Here is a 21,445-nt window from a genome sequence, read left to right on the forward strand (position 1 = left end):
AAAAAAAAAAAAAAAGATATTACTATTAAGGCCGTTTATTACGCACCTTCCTCATGCAGAAGCTTTTACTTAGGGCTTCTCTGTGCACCCATTTAGCCTTCCAGATACATCTCAGATCCACCCACTACTCTATCCCCAGGGTCCTCGCTCTGGTCCAAGCCACCATCATCCCCGAAATTAAGAACCGTACAGTATGGCCTATTGCTCCTGGGCTACAAACCCTGGGCTACAAACCTGTACAGCATGTACCTGTACTGAATACTGTAGGCATTTGTAACACGAAAAGTATTTGTGTATCTAAACATGACTAAATATAGAAAAGGTTGGCCAGGCACAGTGGCTCACGCCTGTAGTCCTAGGATGCTGGGAGGCCGAGGATCGCTCGAGGTCAGGAGTTCGAGACTAGCCTGAGCAAGAGCGAGACCCCAGTCTCTATTAAAGACAGGAAAAGTTAGCCGGGCATGGTGGCACATGCCTGTAGTCCCAGCTTCTCGGGAGGCTGAGGCAGCAGGATCACTTGAGCCCAGGAGTTTGAGGTTGCTGTGAGCTAGGCTGATGCCATGGCACTCTAGCCTGCGTGACAGAGCGAGACTGCCTCAAATAAATAAATAAACATAGAAAAGGCAGCCATGTGTGGTGATGCATGCCTGTAGCTCCAGCTATTCAGGAGGCTGAGGCAAGAGGGTCACTTGAGCCCAGGAGTTCAAGACCAGCCTGGACAACATAGTGAGATCCCATCTCAAAACAAGCAGCCAAATGAATAAGCATAGAAAAGGTTCAGTAAAAATATAGCACTATAATCTTATGGGACCACCCCTGTGTATGTGGTTTGTCATTGGACAACATGTCACTTATGTTGTGCGGGACTATATCTGGAATTGTCTTGGTTGTCGTTTCCTTCAACGTGCCAGGCGTCTCTTTTGCAGATACCATTCCTTCTGCTTGAAATGTGCTTCCCCACCCGTTCACCTGGGGGTGCTTCAGATCTCAGGACAGCCATCGTCGCTGCTGGGGGCAAGTCCTTCCTGACTCTGTGACCCAGCCGGATTCCTTTTCCATACACCTGTGGAGCTGCCATTCCCTGCCTCAGAGCTCTTGTCCCACTAATGACACCAAAAGACCCCGGGGGCATGGAGCCAGGGCTCGTGTTGGGGGCTGAGGGATGGATTAGAGGTTGTCTGGGGACCCAGGGGCCACTCACCATCTTGCCCACTTGGCCAGGGGGCCCATGAGGTCCCTGCAGGCCTCGGGGACCCTAGGGGACAAAAAAACAGAGAAGGAGGAAGGAAAAAAGCATTAAAAGGAAGAAGGACTTACTTTAAATCATCGTCTAGGAAAGGCAGTAACTGCAAGGGTTTCCCCAGCCCCTTTGACGTGGGGGAGACGCCTCCAATCCCGCTGGTCCCGCCTCCAATCCCTCCACCCCTGCCGGTCTCACCTGTGGCCCCATCTCCCCCGCCTCTCCTTTCGGACCTGGATGCCCAGGGAGACCCTTGGCGGAGGACGAGATGGAGGAACGCGGTCAGAGGGAGGTGTCCCTTCTCTGCTGACACGCACCCCTCCTCCGTGCAGACCCCCTACTCACCACGGGGCCCGGGCGCCCAGTGAGCCCCACCGGGCCAGGGGGTCCTTTCATGGACAGCTGGAAAAAAACAGAGGAGAACAGAGCCTGGGGTCTCCCTCTGGACTCCCACGGCCCCCGCATCACGCCCCAGCTCTGTCTCCCTCTCAGGTTCTTCCCGGGACACCTTCCCGGGACACTCACCTGAGCTTGCTGCAGTACCGCCTGTGCCTGGGCCTGCTGGAAGGACACTGGGGGTCCTTTGTGGGAGCTGCTTGCAAACTGGAACTGGGGGGCAGGCAGTGGTGAGGGGAGCCCCGAGGAGAGGCCCCTCCTGGGTCAGGACCCCACCCCAGGACCAGGCTGCGCCACTCCGTCTCCTTCTTACCGGCATCATGATCACAGTGCCTGGTGGGCCCCGGACCCCGTCAATGCCAGGGATTCCTGGGAGGCCAGCAGGGCCCTGAGAGAGGGCAGGAGGCAGAAAGGTGGAGAGAGCCAGACGGAGACAGAGGACAAAAAGCAGAGGAGAGGCCCCCGGAGGCAGAAGGGGAGCCACAGAGAGAGTTCACAGGTGGGGAAAGAGATTGGCAGGAGTCAGGGCCAGCCTTGGGACAGTGTCCCCCGTTCTAGCCCCTCAGACCCATGTTTAGTTAGACCTTCATCCTCCCAACCTGAAACCCCACTACCCCACCCCCCACAGAAGGACACATCCCAGGGGGAGTCTCTTACCCGTGGTCCAGGGTCCCCAGGGAAACCTGGGGGGCCAGGAGGGCCTGAGGGGCCGACCACCCCCTGTTGGGAACAGAAAGAGAAGTCACAGGAAGTGCAAAGTTGGAGCCAGGCTGACTTCTGTCTGACCCACCCCTAACTCGGACCCCACCACCGAGCCATTCCCGCTCCCCCAGTGCTGTATGGACCTGCATCAAGCCCCAACTTTCCACCCCGACCCCCACTTTGACTCAGTCTTTGAGCTCAAGTGCCCAGTGGCCTCAGGCAGTGGTTACACCGACTCCTCACACCCCCAGCTGGAAGGGAACGCAGGAAGAAGACAATGCGGCCATGACTCACTCGCGGTCCTGCAGCTCCTGGAGGTCCCTCGAACTGCTGTCCCTGGAGCGAGAAAAGAATGTGACCCCTAGTCCTACAAGGCCCCTCAACCCCTCGCAGAGCGGACCCCTCACCTGTTCAATCACCGCGGGTTCTCCCTTCGCTCCCTTCTCTCCAGCGCCCTGGGGCAGGGGAGTGAGAGAAAAGACACGTGAACTTGGGCACAGACCCCTCAGCTACCCAACCTCACGTCCGTCCCCCAACCCCACCCACACGCACACACACACGCACTCGCAGGTCTCCTTCTTTGAAGAAAAGACCCTGTTGAGAAACTCAGCCTCCCTCCATCCACTGGGCAATGCCAAGTCAAGGTCAAGGGGAAGGGCAGGAACTCCAGAGCCTGCTGCCGGGTCCTAATCCTGGATCTGCCTCTTACTGACTGAGTGATGTTGGGAAACTTAGGCAACCCTTATGGCCGGTTACCTGTCACTGCAAAGTTGGTGGGTGAATGACGGCTGTGTATATCCTATGCGAAGACGAATGAATGAAAGCAGTGCTTGGCACGCAACAGGCACTCAGGGTAAGGCAGTTCCAGCTATTCACCTCCTCCCTTGTGCAACACCAAGGCTAGAATCTGAGCTCCCTTCTCTGTCTGCATTTTTTTTTTCCGAGATGTGGTCTTGCTCTGTTGCCCAGGCTGGAGTGCAGTGGTGTGATCATAGCTCACTGCAGCCTCCGACTCCTGGGCTCAAGCGATCCTCCGACCTCAGCCTCCCGAGTAGCTGGGACTATAGGTGTGCACCACTGTGCCCTGCTAATTTTTAAATTTTTTTGTAGAGACAGAGGTCTTGATATGTTACCTAGGCTGCTTGCAAACTCCTGGCCTCAAGCGATCCTCCTGCCTCAGCCTCTCCAGTAGCTGGGATTATAGGCACGTGACACCGCACCCAGCTCTGTTTTCCTAGGCAAATTCTTTTCCTAGGCAATTTCATCCAATCCTTTGGTTAAAGATACCATCTCTCTGCTGGTAAGTCTCAAGTCTGTCTCCATCCTAGACCATCTCTCCTGAACTCCAGCATCTTCTAAGCAATCACCCACTTGACATCTTGATGGGGATGCCAAACAGGTGTTGCCAATATAACACGCCCCAGGCGAGTCTCCAACGATCCTCCCGCCTGGGCCTCCCAAAGTGCTGGAATTAGACGACAGATGGGAGCCACTTTCCACGGGCTCCTCTATGAGGAATCTGCATCTTACTCAACGGTCTCAACATACATCTCCCTTTCTCCACCTCCAATGGCAAGACCAAGAGGGAGCATGTCCCCCATGGGCCCACTTCACTCCATCCCCACGGCCACTATCCTCCTCCAAGCCATCACTGGGACTGCAGGCTTCCCCGCTGCCCCTCTGGCTCCCCCTACTGTCCACATGCCATTCGGCAGGCAGAGGAAGCTTTTAAACCTTCAGGTCAGATCTTTCTTTGTTTTCAAGCGGCTTCCCCTGGTGCTTAGACCAAAAGCCAAACGCCTCCTTCCCGCAGAACCGTCCGTTAGCACAGTGCCTGTTACACGGCAGACACATGATAAATCTTTGTCGACCGTACTGGGGTGGTGGGAGGACGTTCTAGGCAAGATCAGCAGAAGGCAAGAGCGACAATGTGGCCCTTTGCGGCTTCGGGTGGGAATCCCTTCTCTTGCCCTTAACCCAGCCACCGAGACTCACAGGAAAGATCTGGAAGTGAGTCCGAGATGGCTGTTCTGCAGCCCGGAAATCGGGGCCCATGGTGGAGTCACCTCCTTCTTCATCCTCCCTGGCTGCTTCGGTCTCTGGGGTCCCCAGCTCGGTTCCATTGTCCGGGTCCAGGTCTTCCTGAGGGCGTTGGGACAGAGCAGAGTTTGCCTCTGACTTCCTGACTGTCTGCCACCCCCGGGACTCCGCCTTCCAGCCCTGTGCACGTCCCACCAACCTCTAGGATGGTGACGTTGTGGCCAGCAGTCACAGTGGAGGTGATGACCAAAGGCGTGGGGGTCAGATGCAGATTTGGAGCTGGTGTCTCTGTCTTTGGGGTGTCAGTGGAGGTCTGGAGAGAAGAGGGAGGGAGTGTCAGCTCTGGGGCCAGGCCAACCAAGACAAAAGACAGAGGAGACAGGCCCAAAGAGCATCAGAGGCCAGTAGGGGGTTGGCTGGATGAGGGCAGCCACCAGGGGACGCCACTGTGCATGGAGGAGGGGCCTGGCAGCGGCTGAGCCCCAGAGGAGGCCCGGAAGGCAGAGCCTGGCTGGCTCCAGAGCCCCAGTGGTCAAGGTCAAACTCCAGCACTCAGGGCCAGACTCCCGGAAGCCTATCCCTCATGTCCTCTCCCAAGGCAGAGTCCAGCGGTCAGCCAGCCAGGCCCCAGTCACAGCGGGAGCGGCAGCGCCTTCTGGGCTGGACAGCTGCAGGGCAACCGGGTCAAGGCGGGGGGTAGAGGGGAAGAGGGTGGTGGGGGCCCAGGTGAGGGACAGAGCTGAGGAAGGGGCTGGGGACAGGCACACTACTCCTGGTGTCCATGTGCTGGTCCAGAAAGATCTGGAACTGAGACGGAGTGTGACCAGTGACTCCCCCAACCAAAGACCCCAACCAAGGACCCACCAGCTAATGACATCAACAAACCTCAATTACTCCTACAACCAGTGACCCATAAGTGACCGCCCCAGTTAATGGCTTCCATCAGTGGCCCCAACCCGTTACTCTCCCATCCAGTGATTTTCCCAACCAGTAACACCCTCGTGACAAGAAGCACTAACTTAGTTGTGACACCCACCCCCAGGACTAATAAACCCCCCCAGGGACCCTTAATCAATTATCCCTCCAACCAGTGATGCTCCAACAATGAATATTCATAAGGGAACCCAACAAATGCTCCCCAAGCAATGACGCCCACATGGCAATCCCAATAACCGATGACATATCAATGACTTCCTAGCCAACAACCCCTCAGGGTCTCCCAAAATAATGACCTCATCCATCAGCCCCCTGAAAAATCACACCAACTTGTGACCCCAATGGGTGAGTCCACTAGGCCCTCCAATCAGTGACCCCACGCCAACACCCCCACACACTAGTAGACCCCAACCATTAACCCTAAACTAGTGACATCGGTAGTTTCATATGGCCAACAATGGCTTATATCAATGACCTTCAACAGTGACCCCTGGGGAGGAACACCCCAAACCAGAGAATAAGGTCATGGATGAGGGGCCGGAGACCAGTGGGGATCAGAGGCCAGAAGTCAGGCTGTGAAGACCCGAAGTGAGAGGTGGCAGGTCCCTTACCTGGTTCTCCAGGGAGCCAGGAGGTGGGCTTGGGGTCAAAGTTCCCTTGTTCTTCTTCCTGCCCTTGCCCTTGCCCTTGCGACCTCGTCCTTTTTTCTTCCCTTTTCCTTTTCCCTTGCGCCGAGGCGGAGGGGTTTCTTGCTCACCCTGGGGGGCCTGGGAAGAGGGCCCCAGTCAGGTCTACGGCACCCCACTCCCCAGCCCCTCGTTGGAGATCCCATCACTTGGGGTCACCCGGGGCCACATGTCGCTCAGGTATACGACCCGAGGTCAAGGTCATTCATGCTTGGGATCGGTGTGAGGCCAGGGATCACTCGGCCCTGTGTTTGGAGTCAGAGGTGGCTCAGCCCATGACTGGGGCGGAGTTCACGCCTTCCTAAGACCTGCAGCCAGGGACGGCTCAGCCTGTGCCCTCAGGCCAGGAGTAATGCAGCCCCTCACTCACCCCTGTGGCTGCAGGGTCCGGGTTGTCACAGCCGGGGAGGTACCGCTCGCAGGCGTGGAAGGCAGCCCCAGGATCTGGGCTTAGCAGCAGCTCCTGAATGTCTCCCTGAGAGAGGGTAGGAGGCGGGGAAGGGGACGCTAGGTGGACTCTGAGCCCCACTTCCCCAGCAGAGACCTGCCCACCTCCTGACACCAAGGTCTGGTGATTCCCCATCCCAGGGCACCTCAATATAAGGAGGAGGTGGCCCCGTCACAGCCCTAGGGTCCCTCTGCCCCCTGTAACCAAGAGAAGGAAAGATTCTCTCAGGGTCACACCGAACCACAAACCACACCCCACATCCGCCCCATGGAAGGTGCGTTTGTCCCTTCGCTTTCAGGCACAAGCGCACAGCTACTTTGGGCCAGGTGCCCTTTCGGGTACTGGGGCTAAGGAAGATCGTGAGACAGAGGAGGCCCCCAGCCTCCTGGAGGTGACACATGGCATAATCACATACAACACAGTCACCGATAATGGTCACCATGCCACAACACGCTTGTCACACAGCCGCATGACACCTCCAATGTCACAACTGCCCGGCACACAATCGCACGCCACCGCAGCAGCCAGGTCACCGGTCATAGTCACACATCACAACGGGATCCTCCCACAACCAGCCAAGCCGTCACAACTCAGGGCCTTGTGGTTCTACGACGTCACAATCGCACACCACCAGGACGCGCACAAGCACGTGCTCTCTTCCCTCGGCTTCCCAGGGCTTGGTGGATGCCTGGCGTCTCCCTTCTCCAATGTCTTCTCCAGGTTCAGGCTATGACCAAAATGTCCCACCATCTGCCTCAGTTTCCCCCATCCCTGGACTCCTACCTCGAATGTCTGCTCTTCAAGATCCTGGGTCCCCAGTACAGTAAGTCCAGCTGTGCTGATGAATCGTGGCCTCTGGCCCAACACAGGGGGCTGAGGGTCACAGTCAGCCACCAGAGTCACCATCCCGCCGTCTATGCTGACTGCCACACGGTGCCACCTGCAGGGGGGCAGCCTCAGTGGGGGTGCTTCTCACCCCACCCCTCCACGGACCCTCCCCCTTCTTCTACACTCACCTGCCATCTGTGAGGTTGACCTGCTGGGGGAGGGGAGTAAAGGAGCCACCTAGGAGGCTCAGAGCTGGCCCCAGTGCCAGGCCCAGCTGCCTGGCACCCTTGTCATCGTAAACGGAGAGCAGGACAGAATGATTGGCCGGTTGGCCCCGAAGAGTGATCAGCACAGAGAAGTTCTCAGGAAAGTGCCCGTCTGGGTGGGCAGAGGAAACGGGGCCACTCAGACCGCCAGGTGGTGACCCGCACTCCCCCCAGGTTGAACCCCAGGCCCTCCTGCCCCAACTCACCTGGAAAGAGCTCCCACGTGGGGATGCTGAGAACGCTGGCCTTGCCCACCCTGAACGCCCGATCGCCCTCTGGAGCCCTCTGGGGACAGAAGCCAGGCCCCTCGGGGACCCCAGCCTGGCCCCCCCGCACGCCCAGGACCTTCAGCACATCCACGAGCTCTGCAGCAGAGAGAAGCCACAGGGAGCAGTTACAGCAAGCCCAGGACTCTAGGCCAGAGGCTCAGATTTGGGGGTGCATGGTGCTCAGCCTCACCCCCCCACTAGACTTGTGGTTCAGGAGGAAGGAGCAGGCTGGAGCCTGGCACCCCCTCCCCTTCCTCGCCCCTCCACAGATGTTCCGGCCTCATCAGCCTGTTGACTCTGTTTTTTTTTTTTTCCCCTTGGTTTTTGGTGAGAAAAAAAAAAGTTGACCTAGTTCTGGGATGAATCAAAGCTTCCTGGCCTGAGCCCCAGAGCCGGAGCCGGACTGTCCCCCTCTCCCCCAAACTCCCCCTGCACCGGCTCCCTGGGGCTGCTTCCCAGGCCTGGAGCCCCCTTGCCAGAGGAAGCGCACGTGGAGAACAGGGGCTCCTGCTCTATGTTCTGTCCCCACCTCCTCCCCTGGTCTCTTCCCTCTGACCTCCCTGGACCACCAATTCCTCGGGCCTCCTCCATCTGCCTAGCCCAACCTCCTCCATCTGACCTGGGATGTCTCCGTCTCAAATCACCCTCTCTGACCTCCTCCTTCTGACTACCTGTCTCTGATAACCTCCTGACCTCCCCCCTCTGATGCCCTACCTCTCTCATCCCAGCTAAAAAAAGGGACCAGTCTGGCCTGACCAGATCCTAATCTAGGCCATCCTACCGGCCCCACCCAGGCAGCCTGGCCAGGGCTAAGTGGAACCACATGGCTTGGGCAGGGGTGGGCGGGGGCTTCCCCTGGGCCCCCAGCCCCTGCCTACTTTCTGCTCTCCGTCCCCCGCCCTCTGCAAACTGTCCCACTGACCCCTGCCCCAGCCTCTTGGCAGAAGCCACATTCTGCAGAATCTGCCATGACTTCACCCCCCCACCGGGGGCGGCGGTGCTGATCTCACCATTGGGAGCTAGGATGGGAGGCCAGACTTAGGGGAGGTAGGGGCTTGGATGAGGGACACCCTCCCCCATCCCGTTCTTCCTGGGTCAGAGCCCTTGTTTCCCAGACTTCTCAGAGCCCTGTTGCAGCCTCTGTTTCCTCTTGCCCCCAACTTCCCTCTCCTCTGCCCCTCCCCGCCCACTCCTTGTCCTACTTTCTGTGCTGGTCTTCCAAGGTCTCTCTCTGTGTCCAACTCTGAATCTCTCTCTCTCTCTCTCTCTCTCTCTGTCTCTCCACCCACCCTCCCCAGCCAACCCCCACCAGCCCCCATCTCTAATTGCCTGTTCCGCGGCTGAGCTGTCATTAAGAGGAATTTGTGTTGCAGCCCCCTGGGGCTGAGATCTGGACTCCCAGGCTCTGCCAACCACAAGAGTCATTCCCCCATGGAACAATCGTCCCCGAGCTGCCCCCTCTCCAGGCTGGGGCCCTGACGGAGGACTGAGACCCACGGCCTCACCCAGCATGAAGGCTTCGCCCCCACCCCCCACCCAGACTCTAGTCTCTCTGCAGGAGGAAGGGAGCTCCCCTCAACCAGCACTCATTCACGTCGAGAAAGTCCTTTCCAGCAACGAACCCAAAGGTCTCCTGCTTGCAACTTGTGTCCCTTCTGGAATGACCTTTCAGAAACTGACTGCCCTTTCTTTCCATGGCTGGCTTCGTGACAAGGAGACACACAAGAGCCATTGAGTTCTGCCTGTAGGGCCAGGGGGTGGGAGTCTGTCGGGGCCCCTAAGGAGATGCTGGGTGGGGTCTAGGATGCGGAGGGATGCAGGCAGAGAGTAGGCCGGGACGTGCCCGGGATCCCCCCAGGTGTGTGGGAGAGCGTAGGTGTGGTGAGTGTGTGTGCAATTATGTGTTTGTGCGTGACATCGTGCAAGTGCGGGTGACTGTGAACGGACCAGGCAATGCCTGGACGTGTCATTTCTTGAGGTGTCAATGTGTGCAAATATTTAGCCTGCAATGGATGGGTTAGGTGCAGTTGTTTGACGAGTGGCTGTGTGACCCTGGTGTGAGCTTGTTGTCACCAAGCGAGTCTGTGATTGTAATCGCTCAGACTCCTGACGCGGGGGCGTGGTTCTACGCGAAGCGTGGCCCAGTAAGTGAGTGGGTGAGATGGGCTTGAATGTTGGCGGAGTTTGTATGGATGCCAGGGGCAGCATGCGTGCGCGTTTGAACCCGTAGGAGGGTGACAAAAGTTGGGATCGTGTGGCGGGTGGCAGAAGGGGGGGTTGCCTGGGCACCCGGTTGCACATTCCTGGTGTCCCAAGGGGCTTGTATTCGGAAAGGATGCCTGAGATTGCAAGACCATGTGGATGCATGAGCGTGGGAATGGGGCATAGGCCAGTCTGGGAGTACCCACATGGGCGGGCGCCTCTCTGGACTCCGGAGAAAGTGAGAAAGTGGGGTGTGCGTGTGTGTGTGTGTGTGTGTCGTGTTGGGGGGCTGAGCTCACCTTAGAGAGGGATTTCCAGGAGGGCCTAGCCTAGGGTCCCTCAGATCAGGGAAGCTCCATCACCCACCACTTGACGAACCCCGACATCCCCTCATCCCCGGGGCGCCCCCACCCCAAACCCTGCGGGCTAGGGCAGGGCGCCCAGCCAGATTTGCACAGCTGGGCGTGCGTCAGCGCTGACTCACCCATCCGGCGGCCCCCGGGACCCCTGGGGGGGTGGCCCTGAGAAATTCCTCGGGAAAAACACCCAAGACTCTTGCAGCTGGGGGAGGAGGGGGGAGCAACTTCCACTCCCGCCCCGCCCTGCGCCCCGCCCCGCCTCGCCCCTCACCGCGGCCCTCCCCGAGGCTCTGTCCATGGTGCTGATCGCGGCTCTGGGGAGCGCGGGGTGGGGGGAGGGGCAGGAGGGAGGGAGGGGAGGGGGAGGGCCTGCGCCAATTTGGGGCAGAAGAGGAAGAGGGAGAACGGGATGAAGCCATTTGGGGGAGACGCAAAGGGAGCTGTGAGCTCCCGAAGAGCCCCCCATATTCACGCACGCTCACCATCACCCTGAGAATCAGCCGCCTGTGTCCTTATGGGCCATTATTCACACCCCAAAATCCCAACTACACCCTTCGTGGGGTTACCCAGTGGTGTGCAGTCGACACTCATAAAACACACAGGTGTTATCCTCAAAATCAGCCCCAGACACAGACGGACGCACACTTGCAGGCTCGCATCTCACACTACACACCCTCCCAGGGACCCCCCCTGTCACCCGTACTCATATCATACCATCGCCGTCAAACCCTACATCCAAGCACAAACACAATTTCACCCCAAAACGCTGCACGCGCGCTGCTCCACGCACACGCACACACATGCACGCACCTATACATGGCATTAATTCCCACGCACCCGCCGGGAATCACTGTCACACATTTCCCCAGCCCCCCTTCCCCAGATGGCACATCCAGGAATCACTCAGAGTAGGACCCTCGCGTCCCTTCATCAGCAATGCGCGCCACCACCCCCGCCCCATGCACGCCTTCCCTAATCCAAACTCCACTCTGTCTTTTGGGGGCTCGCAGAGTTCTGCACCCCAAGTTCCATCTCCTCCCTCCCTGCTCACCGGCCTGCGTCCCAGGCAGAAGTTGCAGCGCGGCCAGGAGCAGGCAGAGGCCGGCCCGCGGCTGGCCCAGGCCCCGGCGGCGGCTCCCCATCCCCGCGGGGCCCAGCCAGGCTCAAGGCGGGGGACAGGACGGGGCGGTGGCAGGGCGCGGCGACTCCACGGGCTCGGTGCAGTCACCCGCGGCGGCCGGCTCCACTCGGATCCGCAGGAGACTGCCCGAGACCCCGCCCCGGCCTCGCCCTGCGCTGCAGCGCCCGGCCAGGCGGGGCTCGCCGGGGAGGTGGGGGGGGGTGACAGCTGGTGGGGGAAGTTGGGAAAGTTTGTGCCGCGCGCTGATTGGCCGGCCGGGGGTGGAGCCTTCGGGCGGGAGCTGGGCCGTCCGCGCCCCGCCTCACAGTGGAGGAGAAGGGTCACTCCCACCCAGCCCTAGAATCCGGGGGTCTCAGCCTTTCCCCAAACCCCTTCCTCCTAGCAGGTCCCCTCAAAGGACATCTTAGCTTCCTTCAAACCTTCAGCCTCCATGCAGGCGCTGGAATCCCAGGAGGTACAGCTTTATACCAATGCCTTTCTGCCTTGCCGCGGGGGGAGTGTCCAGCCTCACCCCGACTTCCACCCACCTGCCTTATTCCCAGTCCCCTAGCTTCCCCCCAACCCTTCCCTTCCGGTCTCCAAGCAGAAAGTCCTCAACTCACCACAAACCTCACCCCAGATCCCAAAATGGGGTTCTCAGCCTTAACCCCAAACTTCAACTCTCCACCCACCCAAATCCCGGAACTGGGTGTCCTGGCGCCGCCCCAAACTCTCACCACAGATTCCAAAGCACAGTTTTCCCCAAAATCCTCCATCCTCAAATGAACGATCCCACCTCCACCTTAACCCTCATCTCCCCCTCTGCACGCAGGTCTCCAAATGGATGCCCCAACCCAAATCCCCAGCAAATGGGGGAGTCTAGCCCAAAGCAGGGCATTGCTGCCAAGAGAGGAGGGGTGGATTCCTGCCATTCCTGGGGTAAGGGAGAGCCCACCCTCATTGCACTGGGACTCCCCTTCCTTCAGCGAGAAGAGGCCCCCCAAGGGGTCAGGTAGAGCTTCTGTGTAATTGGACAAGCGCAGACACGAAGGATATGAGAACGTTTCCCCAGGGAGGAACCGAAGGGGCGTATCCTGGGCCCTGAACTGCTCCCCCAAGGGGAAGAGGGAGACACGGGCAGCGCCTCCCTCCCAGCCTCTGGCTCCTCAGACAAAGAGTCTCTGTGTCCCTGGAGAGGAGGGGGTGGGGCCCCACCAAGACTGAGGGGGAGATGGGGCCCCCCCAGAGAGGGAATCTCCCTGAGCAACTCCTCCTCCCTCCCCAGGGACACCCGAGGCTGAGATTTCTCCAACCAAAAGGCTCTCACGAAGTTCCTGCCCTGCCCTGCCTTGCAGGGAAGTTCTTCCTGTAGTCTAATCCCATCATCTCCTGACAGTTCTACACCCCTTCCCTCTTTCAAAGGACCCCTTGTGGGCCCACACTCTCTGTCACCCTCTTTCACTCTCTCCCTCCGGTGGGAGAATCTTCCACCCAGAACAGAGACCGTCGTTCCCGCACGCTCATGGCAACTGTCGCCAGCCCTGAATCATTTACAATCATAATAAAAATAAAAATTTAAAAAACCAGTTATGAGTGTAGCAGGTGTGGGGAACTAGTTCACAGATGAAGGAAATGGGGTACGGAGAGTTTAAGGGGTTCCCTCCAACTGCTCAGGACACAGTGAGGCAGCTCTCCCCAGGGCCCCTTCGCCCGCCCTGCAGGGGATCGGTTGGAGGGTGCTTAGGAGGCGGTGGCCAGAGTCAGGTGCCACCCGGCGGAGGTCACGCGTCCAGGGAGGGGATCAACATGGCTACCACACCCCGGACTGTGCTGATCTCGGGCTGCTCATCAGGAATTGGCTTGGAGCTTGCAGTGCAGCTGGCTCGTGATCCCAGGCAGCGCTACCAGGGTAAGGGGACCCAGGCAGAGCCAGGAGACAGCTGGGGTGGGGGCTGCTGTCCAAGTACCCTCAGCACCCAGCTCTGTTTCCACCACCCCATCCCTTCCAGCTGCACTCGCGGGCTGGCACAGGACCCAGGATGCGTGGCGTGCATCTAGGAATCATCCCTTCACCCCCAAAACATTTATTGAGCACCTAGTGGGTGCCAGGCTCTATTCTGGGTGCTGGGAACACAGCCAGGAACAAAATAGACAAGAATGTTAGCCCCAGGTAGTGGCATAGTGGGGGAAGCGAGGGAGGGCAGACAATGAACCGATAAAAAGAAATTATGATATATCTGGTAAGAATAAGTGTTAAGAAAAATAAAGCAGGAAGGAGAGTGGTGCAAGGTGGGTGGGAGGTATTTTCAGAAGGGCTGGCCCCGGAATGCTTTTCTGAGAAGGTTTCACTTGGGCATTCCCTGGGATGGGATAATCACCTCCCTGACACCTGCTCCTCCACCTCTCCCCAGATTACTGCTCTGAGATAAGCCTCTTAAGTGCTCCTGACCTTGGGACTGGAAGGGGGGCCCTCTCGTTCTAGGGACTCGCCCTCCCGCAGCTCTGGAGTGAATTGCCCAGACCTCACCCACCGTGAGAACCCCTGACCTAGAGCAGGCTTGAGTCAAAGTGGGCAAAGGGTTGTTACTTAAGAGGAGGCTTCTGGGGCTGAGGGCATTGCCCCAGTTGGCAGGGCTGCTTGTCACAGCCCTCTGCCTTCTGTTTTTGAGACACACACAGCTTTGACTGTGAGAGCCTGGATGCCAGTGTGCAGGGAAGAACTTGTGTCCCTGGGGGGGATGGTGGGGCAAACGGGTGTATGAAACTGCTCAAGGGTGAGGTTTCTGGAGCTCTTATGATGGGCTGGGCTGCATCCTAGGTGTTCTGCATCTAGTAAGTCATTTAACCCTCACATCAGCCCTGTGAGGTGGATGCTATCATTCACCCCATTTTAGAAATGAGGAAACTAAGGCACAAACTGTCAAAGGTCCTTGCTTAAAAGGTCACCCAGCTAGAAAGTGCCAGAGCTGGGATTTGAATGCAGGCAGCTGAGCCCCTGGGCCCATGTTTGCCACTATATTGCATGTAGGTGCAAGTGGCCCCATTCATCTGTATGGTACCTGTGAATCATACAGGCCCACAGACAATATGCAAATGCCCCCGGGAATGTGCATGGGTGATTTGGATGCACACATGAGGAGATATGCAAACGTTATGCTGGTGTGTGTGCAGACATAGTATATACGGTGAGGCTGTGCTTAAGAGCATGAGCTTAGCACTCCAACAAACCCAGGTTCAAATCTCAGCACTAATACTTGCTAGGGGTGGGACAGGCAAGGAACTTCACCTTCCTGAGCCTCAGTTTGTTCATCTGTGTAATGGGGGTAATAACTTCACCTACCTGTTCTGGTTACTATTGCTAAATAACAAATCACCCCCCAAATTGTGCAACCACAATAATTTTTTTTTAAATTTTTTAACTCATGGTTTATATAGGTCATGAATTCAGGAAGGGCTCAGCTGGGCGGTTCTGGTTCAGAGTCAATAGTTGCAACTATAAGAGTGGGGGTTGGAATGTGTGGAGGCTGGGCAGGCATGTCTCTTCCTTCCAGTGATCTCGAGACTTCTCAATGTGGTCTCCCTTCCTGGGCTAGCTTGGGCTTCCTTACAGCATGGTGGCATCCGGACAACTGGGCTGCCTCATGATGACCAACAAGAGTGAGCACTCTGGTGAACAATGTAGACACTGCAAGACCTGTTGCAAGGCCAAGCTGCAAAAACCACATAGCATCACTACCAGTGGTCCCCAGCCAGTCATAAGATTCAAGGGGAAGGGACTTAGATGCCATGTCTTGACGGGGGTGTGGTAAGATTTCAGCAGAGCATGTGGGATGGGAGATATTGTTGTGGCCATCTTTGGAAAATAAGTCAGTGATTCAACTCATAGGGTTCTTGTGAGTTCGAGATGGTGTTTATAAAAGTGCTTAGCACAATACCTAGCACATAGTAAATGTTCAATAAATTGAAACTTACTACATTGATGATGTAAATGTGGCTATTCATAATTGAGTGTGCATATATGCACATGTTGGCTATTAGTGTATATGCATTTTTTCTCATGGAAATCTGGAAGTTTTAAAATTATTATTATTATTATTATTTTTAGAGACAAGGTCTCTGTCACCCATGCTGGAGTGCAGTGGCATCATGACAGCTTACTGCAGCCTTGAACTCCCAGGCTCGAGGGATCCTCCCACCTCACCCTCCTGAATAGCTGGGATTACAGGTGCACACCACAACACTCAGCGAATTTTTAAAATTTTTTTTATAGAGATGGGGTCTCACTATGTTGCCCAGGCTGGTCTCGAACTCCTGGCCTCAAGCGATCCTCCCACCTTTGCCTCCCAAAGCACTGGGATTACAGGCATGAGCCAAATCTGAATAGATGCTGAAATCTGTTTTATATTTATGGATTTTATTACTTACTTACTAGACTATCAATTCCATGAAGGTGGGGACTTTGTCTATCTTATTTCATGCAATAGTGTCAGCACCTAGAATAGGCATAGCATACAGTAGATGCTCAATAAATACCTGTTGCATTGACGGATGAAAGGATGGATGTGGGTACATATCCACGTGTGTACACAAGTGTGCATTTGTCAGCTGAGGGACAAATGTAGGTATGTAAACTTGTGGGTCTCTAGCCCTCTGTGACTGACAGCTCATGCAAGATCACCAGAAACATGTAAGCCCACGCACAGGGAAAACGAGCGTTTGTCCCGGCTCTGTTCTCTGTTCCCAGTGGTGGCCACCATGAGGGACCTGAGAAAGAAGGAGACACTAGAAGCAGCTGCCGGTGAGGCTCTGGGACAGACCCTCACTGTGGCCCAGCTGGACGTGTGCAGCGATGAGTCGGTGGCCCAGTGTCTTGGCAGCATCCAGGGAGAAGTGGACGTGCTGGGTGAGACTTTGTGGCTTGACACGAGACATAAACTGAGGCCTGGGGGTGGAGTAGACTTTATGGAAAAGAAAATTCTCACATACGGAGAAAACCATATGCGGTTGGGAAAATGGTTGAGTCACTTGGGGAACGGAACATGATGAAGAAACAACTCATGGTCCCTAAACCTTCGGAGCAGGGTGGCTGTGGCTGTCTTGATGCAATTTGGGGTCAGAGCTGAATTGCTCATGCATTAACGGGGACACTATTCCCAGTGGTCCTTCCGCCCACTCAGGGCTCAGGGTTCCCTAGGACAAATGATAAACTGTGTTTAAAGATCATCGGGGCTCTGCATTTGCCACCAAGATACTCTAGACTTCCCCCGTACTTGGGGTGAGGGGTGACCCAGGGAGTGTCCCAAAGTGACACTAGAAGGGCTGAGGGACTTCAAGGTAACCCTCGGCATCTCTCCCTTAGTGAATAATGCCGGAATGGGCACGGTGGGGCCCGTCGAGGGGCTCAGCATAGCTGCCATGCAGAACATCTTTGACACCAACTTTTTCGGGGCTGTTCGTCTGGTCAAAGCTGTGCTTCCAGGCATGAAGAGGAAGCGGCAGGGCCACATCGTGGTGGTCAGCAGTGTCATGGGGCTACAGGGTGAGCCATGGGGACCCACCCCTGGAAATGTCCCCCACGCCCTGCCACTCCAGTGTCTGACTGTCCCCAGAGTGGAAGGATGGCAAATGGATTTTAGATCATATTCCAAATGCGTCTGGAGAACTGTGTGAAGAGGGATTCTGAAGCTCAGTAGGAAAATGTTCTCGGGTAGATTAAACATGTCTACGATGAAGTAAGAGCAGGCAGTGGTGGTAATGCGCCATCAACAGCCATCTTGGCCAGGCGCGGTGGCACACGCCTGTCATCCTAGCACTCTGGGAGGCCGAGGTGGGAGGATCACTTGAGCTTAGGAGTTCCAGACCAGCCTGAGCAAGACCCTGTCTCTACCAAAAATAGAAAAACTTAGCCGAGTGTGGTGGCCTGCGCCTGTAGTCCCAGTGACTCAGGAGGCTGAGGCAGGAGGATCGCTTGAGCGCAGGAGTTCGAGGTTGCAGTGAGCTATGATGACGCTACCGCACTCTACCTGGGGGGGACAGAGCAAGACCTTGTCTCAAAAAAAAAAAAAAAAACAAAAACCAGCCATCTCTACCACCCCAGCAGCAACCCTACTTCTGGACACCTCCAAAAATCTTCCCCAACCATCCCCCAAAACCCAAAGGAACCATCAGAACTCCTCCTGAGACTCCTCCTTGTCACACACCTCCCACCAGGCCCCAGAGATGCCTGGGTTTAGAAGGACTCTGAGGTTCAGCAGAAAAGAGATCGGTGGTTGATTGGTGATGTCTGCTATGGGTCAACGCTGCAGGCCACCTGCTTGCCATCAATGTTCCAGGATCTTTCCTCCTTAAACCCTCCAGACTCCCTTCCTCCCCCTGGAATTTCCTGGGATCTGCCCCCTTCCTCTGCTATCCCCTAAAGAATCCACCCTACTTGTTACTCTGCCGTGGAGAAGCTGCATCTACGAGGAATGACAAGGGCCCTACTGAAGGGGGAATCCCATGCCCAAGTGACCCCAGGGATGTAGAAAATGGTGGATAAGGGAGTTTCCTGGGACTAGGTGGGGCTGGGAAGAGGTGCCAGGACACCCCCATCGTGACCCCATATGACCCCGTCAGACAATGCCACTCACCCATTGCATCGGCACCAGACCTCTCCCTCACTGGGATCCCCAGATCCTCCCTGCTCTGTCTCCCAAAGACCCATCACTCTGGGACCCACAAAGCCCATCCTCCAGACTCCCAAGAGCCCTCCTTCCTCCCATGTTCTCAGGTGTCATGTTCAACGATGTCTATGCAGCCTCCAAGTTCGCCCTGGAGGGATTCTTCGAAAGTCTGGCCATCCAGCTACTGCAGTTCAACATCTTGTGAGCGGGCACTTTTGGGTGGGAGCGGGGGGCACAGAATGAGGAGGGATGAAATAATGACAGGAGAAATGCAGGAGGGAGGAGGAAAGGTTGGCAAAATGGGCAAAATGGGCCGGGCACGGTGGCTCACGCCTGGAATCTCACTGCTTTGGGAGGCCGAGGTGGGAGGATCGCTTGAGGCCAGGAGTTCGAGACCAGCCTGGGCAACATAGCAAGACCTCCATCTGGGCAAAAAATTTAAAAAATTAGCCAGGCATGGTGGTGCATGCCTGTAGTCTCAATTACTCGGGAGGCTGAGGCAGGAGGATTGCTTGAGTCCAGGAGTTCAAGGCTGCAGTGAGCTATGATCAGGCCACTGAACTCCAGCCTGGGCGACAGAACCAGACCCTGTCTCTATAAATAAAAAAATGGGCAAAATGGGGCAGCCAGTGTGTTGGGGCACCAGACTCATGCCCCCTGCCCTGTGCCCAGCATCTCCCTGGTGGAGCCAGGCCCAGTGGTCACCGAGTTTGAGGGGAAGCTCCTGGCGCAGGTTTCCACAGCAGAGTTCCCAGGCACTGACCCTGACACGCTGCGCTACTTCCGGGACTTCTACCTGCCAGCCTCCAAGGAGCTCTTTCGCTCCGTGGGACAGAGCCCGCAGGATGTGGCCCAGGTGAGTGATGGGCCCAGAGCCCCAAGACCTGGCTCAGATATATTGGGGGGAGGGGCCCTCCCAGGGTCCCAGAGCTCAGGGCTGCACCCCACAGGTCATTGTCAAGATCATCAGCAAGGCCCGGCCACCCCTGCGCCGACAGACCAACGCCCGCTACTCCCCGCTGACGCTGCTCAAAGCCGTGGACCCCTCCGGCGTCCTGTACGTGCGAACCACGCACAGCCTCCTCTTCCGCTGGCCTCGCCTCCTCAACCTTGGCCTTCAGTGCCTGGCCTGCGGCTGCTTCCCAACTCGGGTGGGGCCTCGGTGAGCAGAACAGAGCCCCACCGTCTGCCTGCCGTACAGACCAGACTCTCGTTCATTCATTCTGCAAACTCTGCCTCACCTGCTCTGTGCCTGAGCATTGCTGTGCCTCAACCTCCAGGCACAGATCCTCCCATGGTCAGGGCTGGGGCAGAGAGAGGGATCTCTCTGGGATCCTGGGCTGAGGGGCCCAGAACAGGAAGCCGGAGCTGTGTCTGGGAAGGCAAGGGAGGCTTCCTGGAGGAGGGGGCCTTGAAGGACCAGACAGATTCTGGCTCATTCAACCGCATGACTTCATGGTCCCAGGCCTGAGAATACAGGCGTGAGTCATAAACCACCCCGCCCCCACACATACACCCAGAGCTCCGTTGGCCAAGGGGACTTTCCCAGACACACACCCCATCAGCAAGACGTGTTCATGCGCACACCAGCAATGCATGTATACTTTTTCCATTAAATGTATAGTCACAACCACGAAAATATTTAAGAAAGATCAGTTTCTTAAACGTATTTGTGTGTGTGTGTGTGTGTGTGTATGCAGGATAGGGTCTCCCTCTGTCACCCAGGCTGGAGTGCAGTGGTGTGATCACAGCTCACTAAAGCCTCCAATTCCCAGGCTCAAGCGATCCTCCTGCCTCAGCCTCCTGAGTAGTTGGGACTACAGGCCCATACCACTAGGCCTGGCTAATTGTTTTTTTTCTTTTTTTTTTTGAGACAGAGTCTCACTCTGTTGCCCGGGCTAGAGTGAGTGCCGTGGCATCAGCCTAGCTCACAGCAACCTCAAACTCCTGGGCTCAAGCCATCCTCCTGCCTCAGCCTCCCGAGTAGCTGGGACTACAGGCATGCGCCACCATACCCGGCTAATTTTTTCTATATATATTTAGCTGTCCAATTAATTTCTTTCTATTTTTAGTAGAGACGGGGTCTCACTCTTGCTCAGACTGGTTTCGAACTCCTGACCTTGAGCAATCCACCCGCCTTGGCCTGCCAGAGTGCTAGGATTACAGGCGCGAGCCACCGCGCCCAGCCCGTTTTTTTTCTTTTTGTAGAGACAGAATCTCTCTGTGTTGCCTAAGTTGGTCTCGAACTCCTGTCCTCCAGCAATCCTCCTGCTTCAGCCTCCCAAATTGCTAGGATTACAGGCGTGAGCCACCACAACTGGCCAATGTCTTAAATTTAAAGAAAAAGTTAAAAAGCAGGCTGGGGGCAGTGGCTCACCCCTGCAATCCCAGCACTTTGGAAAGCTGAGGTGGGAAGATCACTAGAGGTCAGGAGTTTGAGATCAGCCTGGGCAACAGAGTGACACCCCATCTCTACAAAAAATTTTAAAAATTAGCCAGGTGTGGTGGCACATGCCTGTATTCCCAGCTGCTAGGGAGGCTGAGGCAGGAGGATCGCTTGAGTCCAGGAGTGTGAGGTTGCAGTGAGCTATGGTGACACCACTGCACTCTAGCCCAGGCGACAGAGCAAGACCCTGTCCAAAAAAAAAATTAAAAATCAATAGGGATTCCCCCTAGCCCCCTAGCCCCCAAGATAGTGTCCCCAAGTTTTCTGTCCTTCCCTCCAGAGACTTTGGAAGCAGATGGCCTCTGGATTTGAAACGCTGGCTCTGCTCTGGTGCGCTGGGTGACCCTGGACTGGTGACTCCCTAGTCACCTTCTATAAAGCACAGCTAGCAATAACAGGGCTGAGTGACAGGCAAAGTCCCCTTCACTGATCGATGTCACTTGAATTTTTGTCGTGATTGACATTCAGCTACCATCTTTGAATGCCAGGCTCTAGGCAGAATTTTGTGAGGGTCATTTCGTCTGCCCCACAGCCTTAGGAGATGGAGTTACTCACAAGCTCCGAAGTTCACAAAGGGGAAACTGAGGTCATGGGGCACAAAGGCAAGGGCCAGAATTGAGCCCAAGTCTGTCCAACTCCCAAGCCCATGTCATGCCAACTCTGTGCTGGTCTTTAGGGGTCTCTAGTGGCCTCTTGCAGAAAAAGAGAGACTGAGCCCTATAAAGAGGTCTCTTTGAGTCCATGCAGAGATAGCAGGGGCCTCTGTTGCTCAGTCATTTTCGTCAAATAAACTCCCTCCTCCTCTCCTATTTTAGATTTTTGAAGCAATGTGGGAATGCCTGCAA

The 21,445-nt window shown here is 56.3% G+C and overlaps 2 protein-coding genes across 2 annotated transcripts in view; one reads left to right on the forward strand and one right to left on the reverse strand.

Annotated features, from left to right (window-relative positions):
* Positions 1–11,514, reverse strand: part of COL5A3 (collagen, type V, alpha 3) — a 36,244-nt gene extending 24,730 nt beyond the window's left edge. The window contains exons 1-16 of the mRNA XM_012641237.1: positions 11,424–11,514; positions 7,749–7,907; positions 7,465–7,654; positions 7,232–7,388; positions 6,371–6,475; positions 5,926–6,081; positions 4,578–4,691; positions 4,334–4,480; positions 2,746–2,793; positions 2,633–2,674; positions 2,294–2,356; positions 1,950–2,024; positions 1,766–1,849; positions 1,586–1,642; positions 1,439–1,492; positions 1,202–1,255 (exon numbers count right to left, since the gene is read on the reverse strand). Of these exons, the coding sequence (XP_012496691.1) occupies positions 1,202–1,255; positions 1,439–1,492; positions 1,586–1,642; positions 1,766–1,849; positions 1,950–2,024; positions 2,294–2,356; positions 2,633–2,674; positions 2,746–2,793; positions 4,334–4,480; positions 4,578–4,691; positions 5,926–6,081; positions 6,371–6,475; positions 7,232–7,388; positions 7,465–7,654; positions 7,749–7,907; positions 11,424–11,514 (1,596 nt within the window). The remainder of the gene's footprint in view (positions 1–1,201; positions 1,256–1,438; positions 1,493–1,585; positions 1,643–1,765; positions 1,850–1,949; positions 2,025–2,293; positions 2,357–2,632; positions 2,675–2,745; positions 2,794–4,333; positions 4,481–4,577; positions 4,692–5,925; positions 6,082–6,370; positions 6,476–7,231; positions 7,389–7,464; positions 7,655–7,748; positions 7,908–11,423) is intronic.
* A 1,775-nt stretch (positions 11,515–13,289) lies between these two features.
* Positions 13,290–19,320, forward strand: RDH8 (retinol dehydrogenase 8 (all-trans)). The gene is made up of 6 exons (XM_012641379.1): positions 13,290–13,401; positions 16,237–16,395; positions 16,852–17,031; positions 18,262–18,355; positions 18,827–19,010; positions 19,105–19,320. Exons 1-6 carry the CDS (start codon positions 13,299–13,301, stop codon positions 19,318–19,320), a joined length of 936 nt encoding a protein of 311 aa, XP_012496833.1. The 5' UTR covers positions 13,290–13,298.
* The last annotated feature ends 2,125 nt before the right edge of the window (positions 19,321–21,445 follow it).

This window comes from Propithecus coquereli, unplaced genomic scaffold (genome assembly GCF_000956105.1).
Source record: "Propithecus coquereli isolate 6110/MARCELLA unplaced genomic scaffold, Pcoq_1.0 Scaffold164, whole genome shotgun sequence".
Classification (NCBI taxonomy): Eukaryota; Metazoa; Chordata; class Mammalia; order Primates; family Indriidae; genus Propithecus; species Propithecus coquereli.

Coding starts and splice junctions, on each gene's coding strand:
- RDH8 (XM_012641379.1), top strand. CDS start 13,299: ATGGCTACCACACCCCGGACTGTGCTGATCTCGGGCTGCTCATCAGGA. Junction 17,032..18,261: donor CAGTGTCATGGGGCTACAGG/GTGAGCCATGGG, acceptor CCATGTTCTCAG/GTGTCATGTTCAACGATGTC. Junction 19,011..19,104: donor GCCCGCAGGATGTGGCCCAG/GTGAGTGATGGG, acceptor TGCACCCCACAG/GTCATTGTCAAGATCATCAG.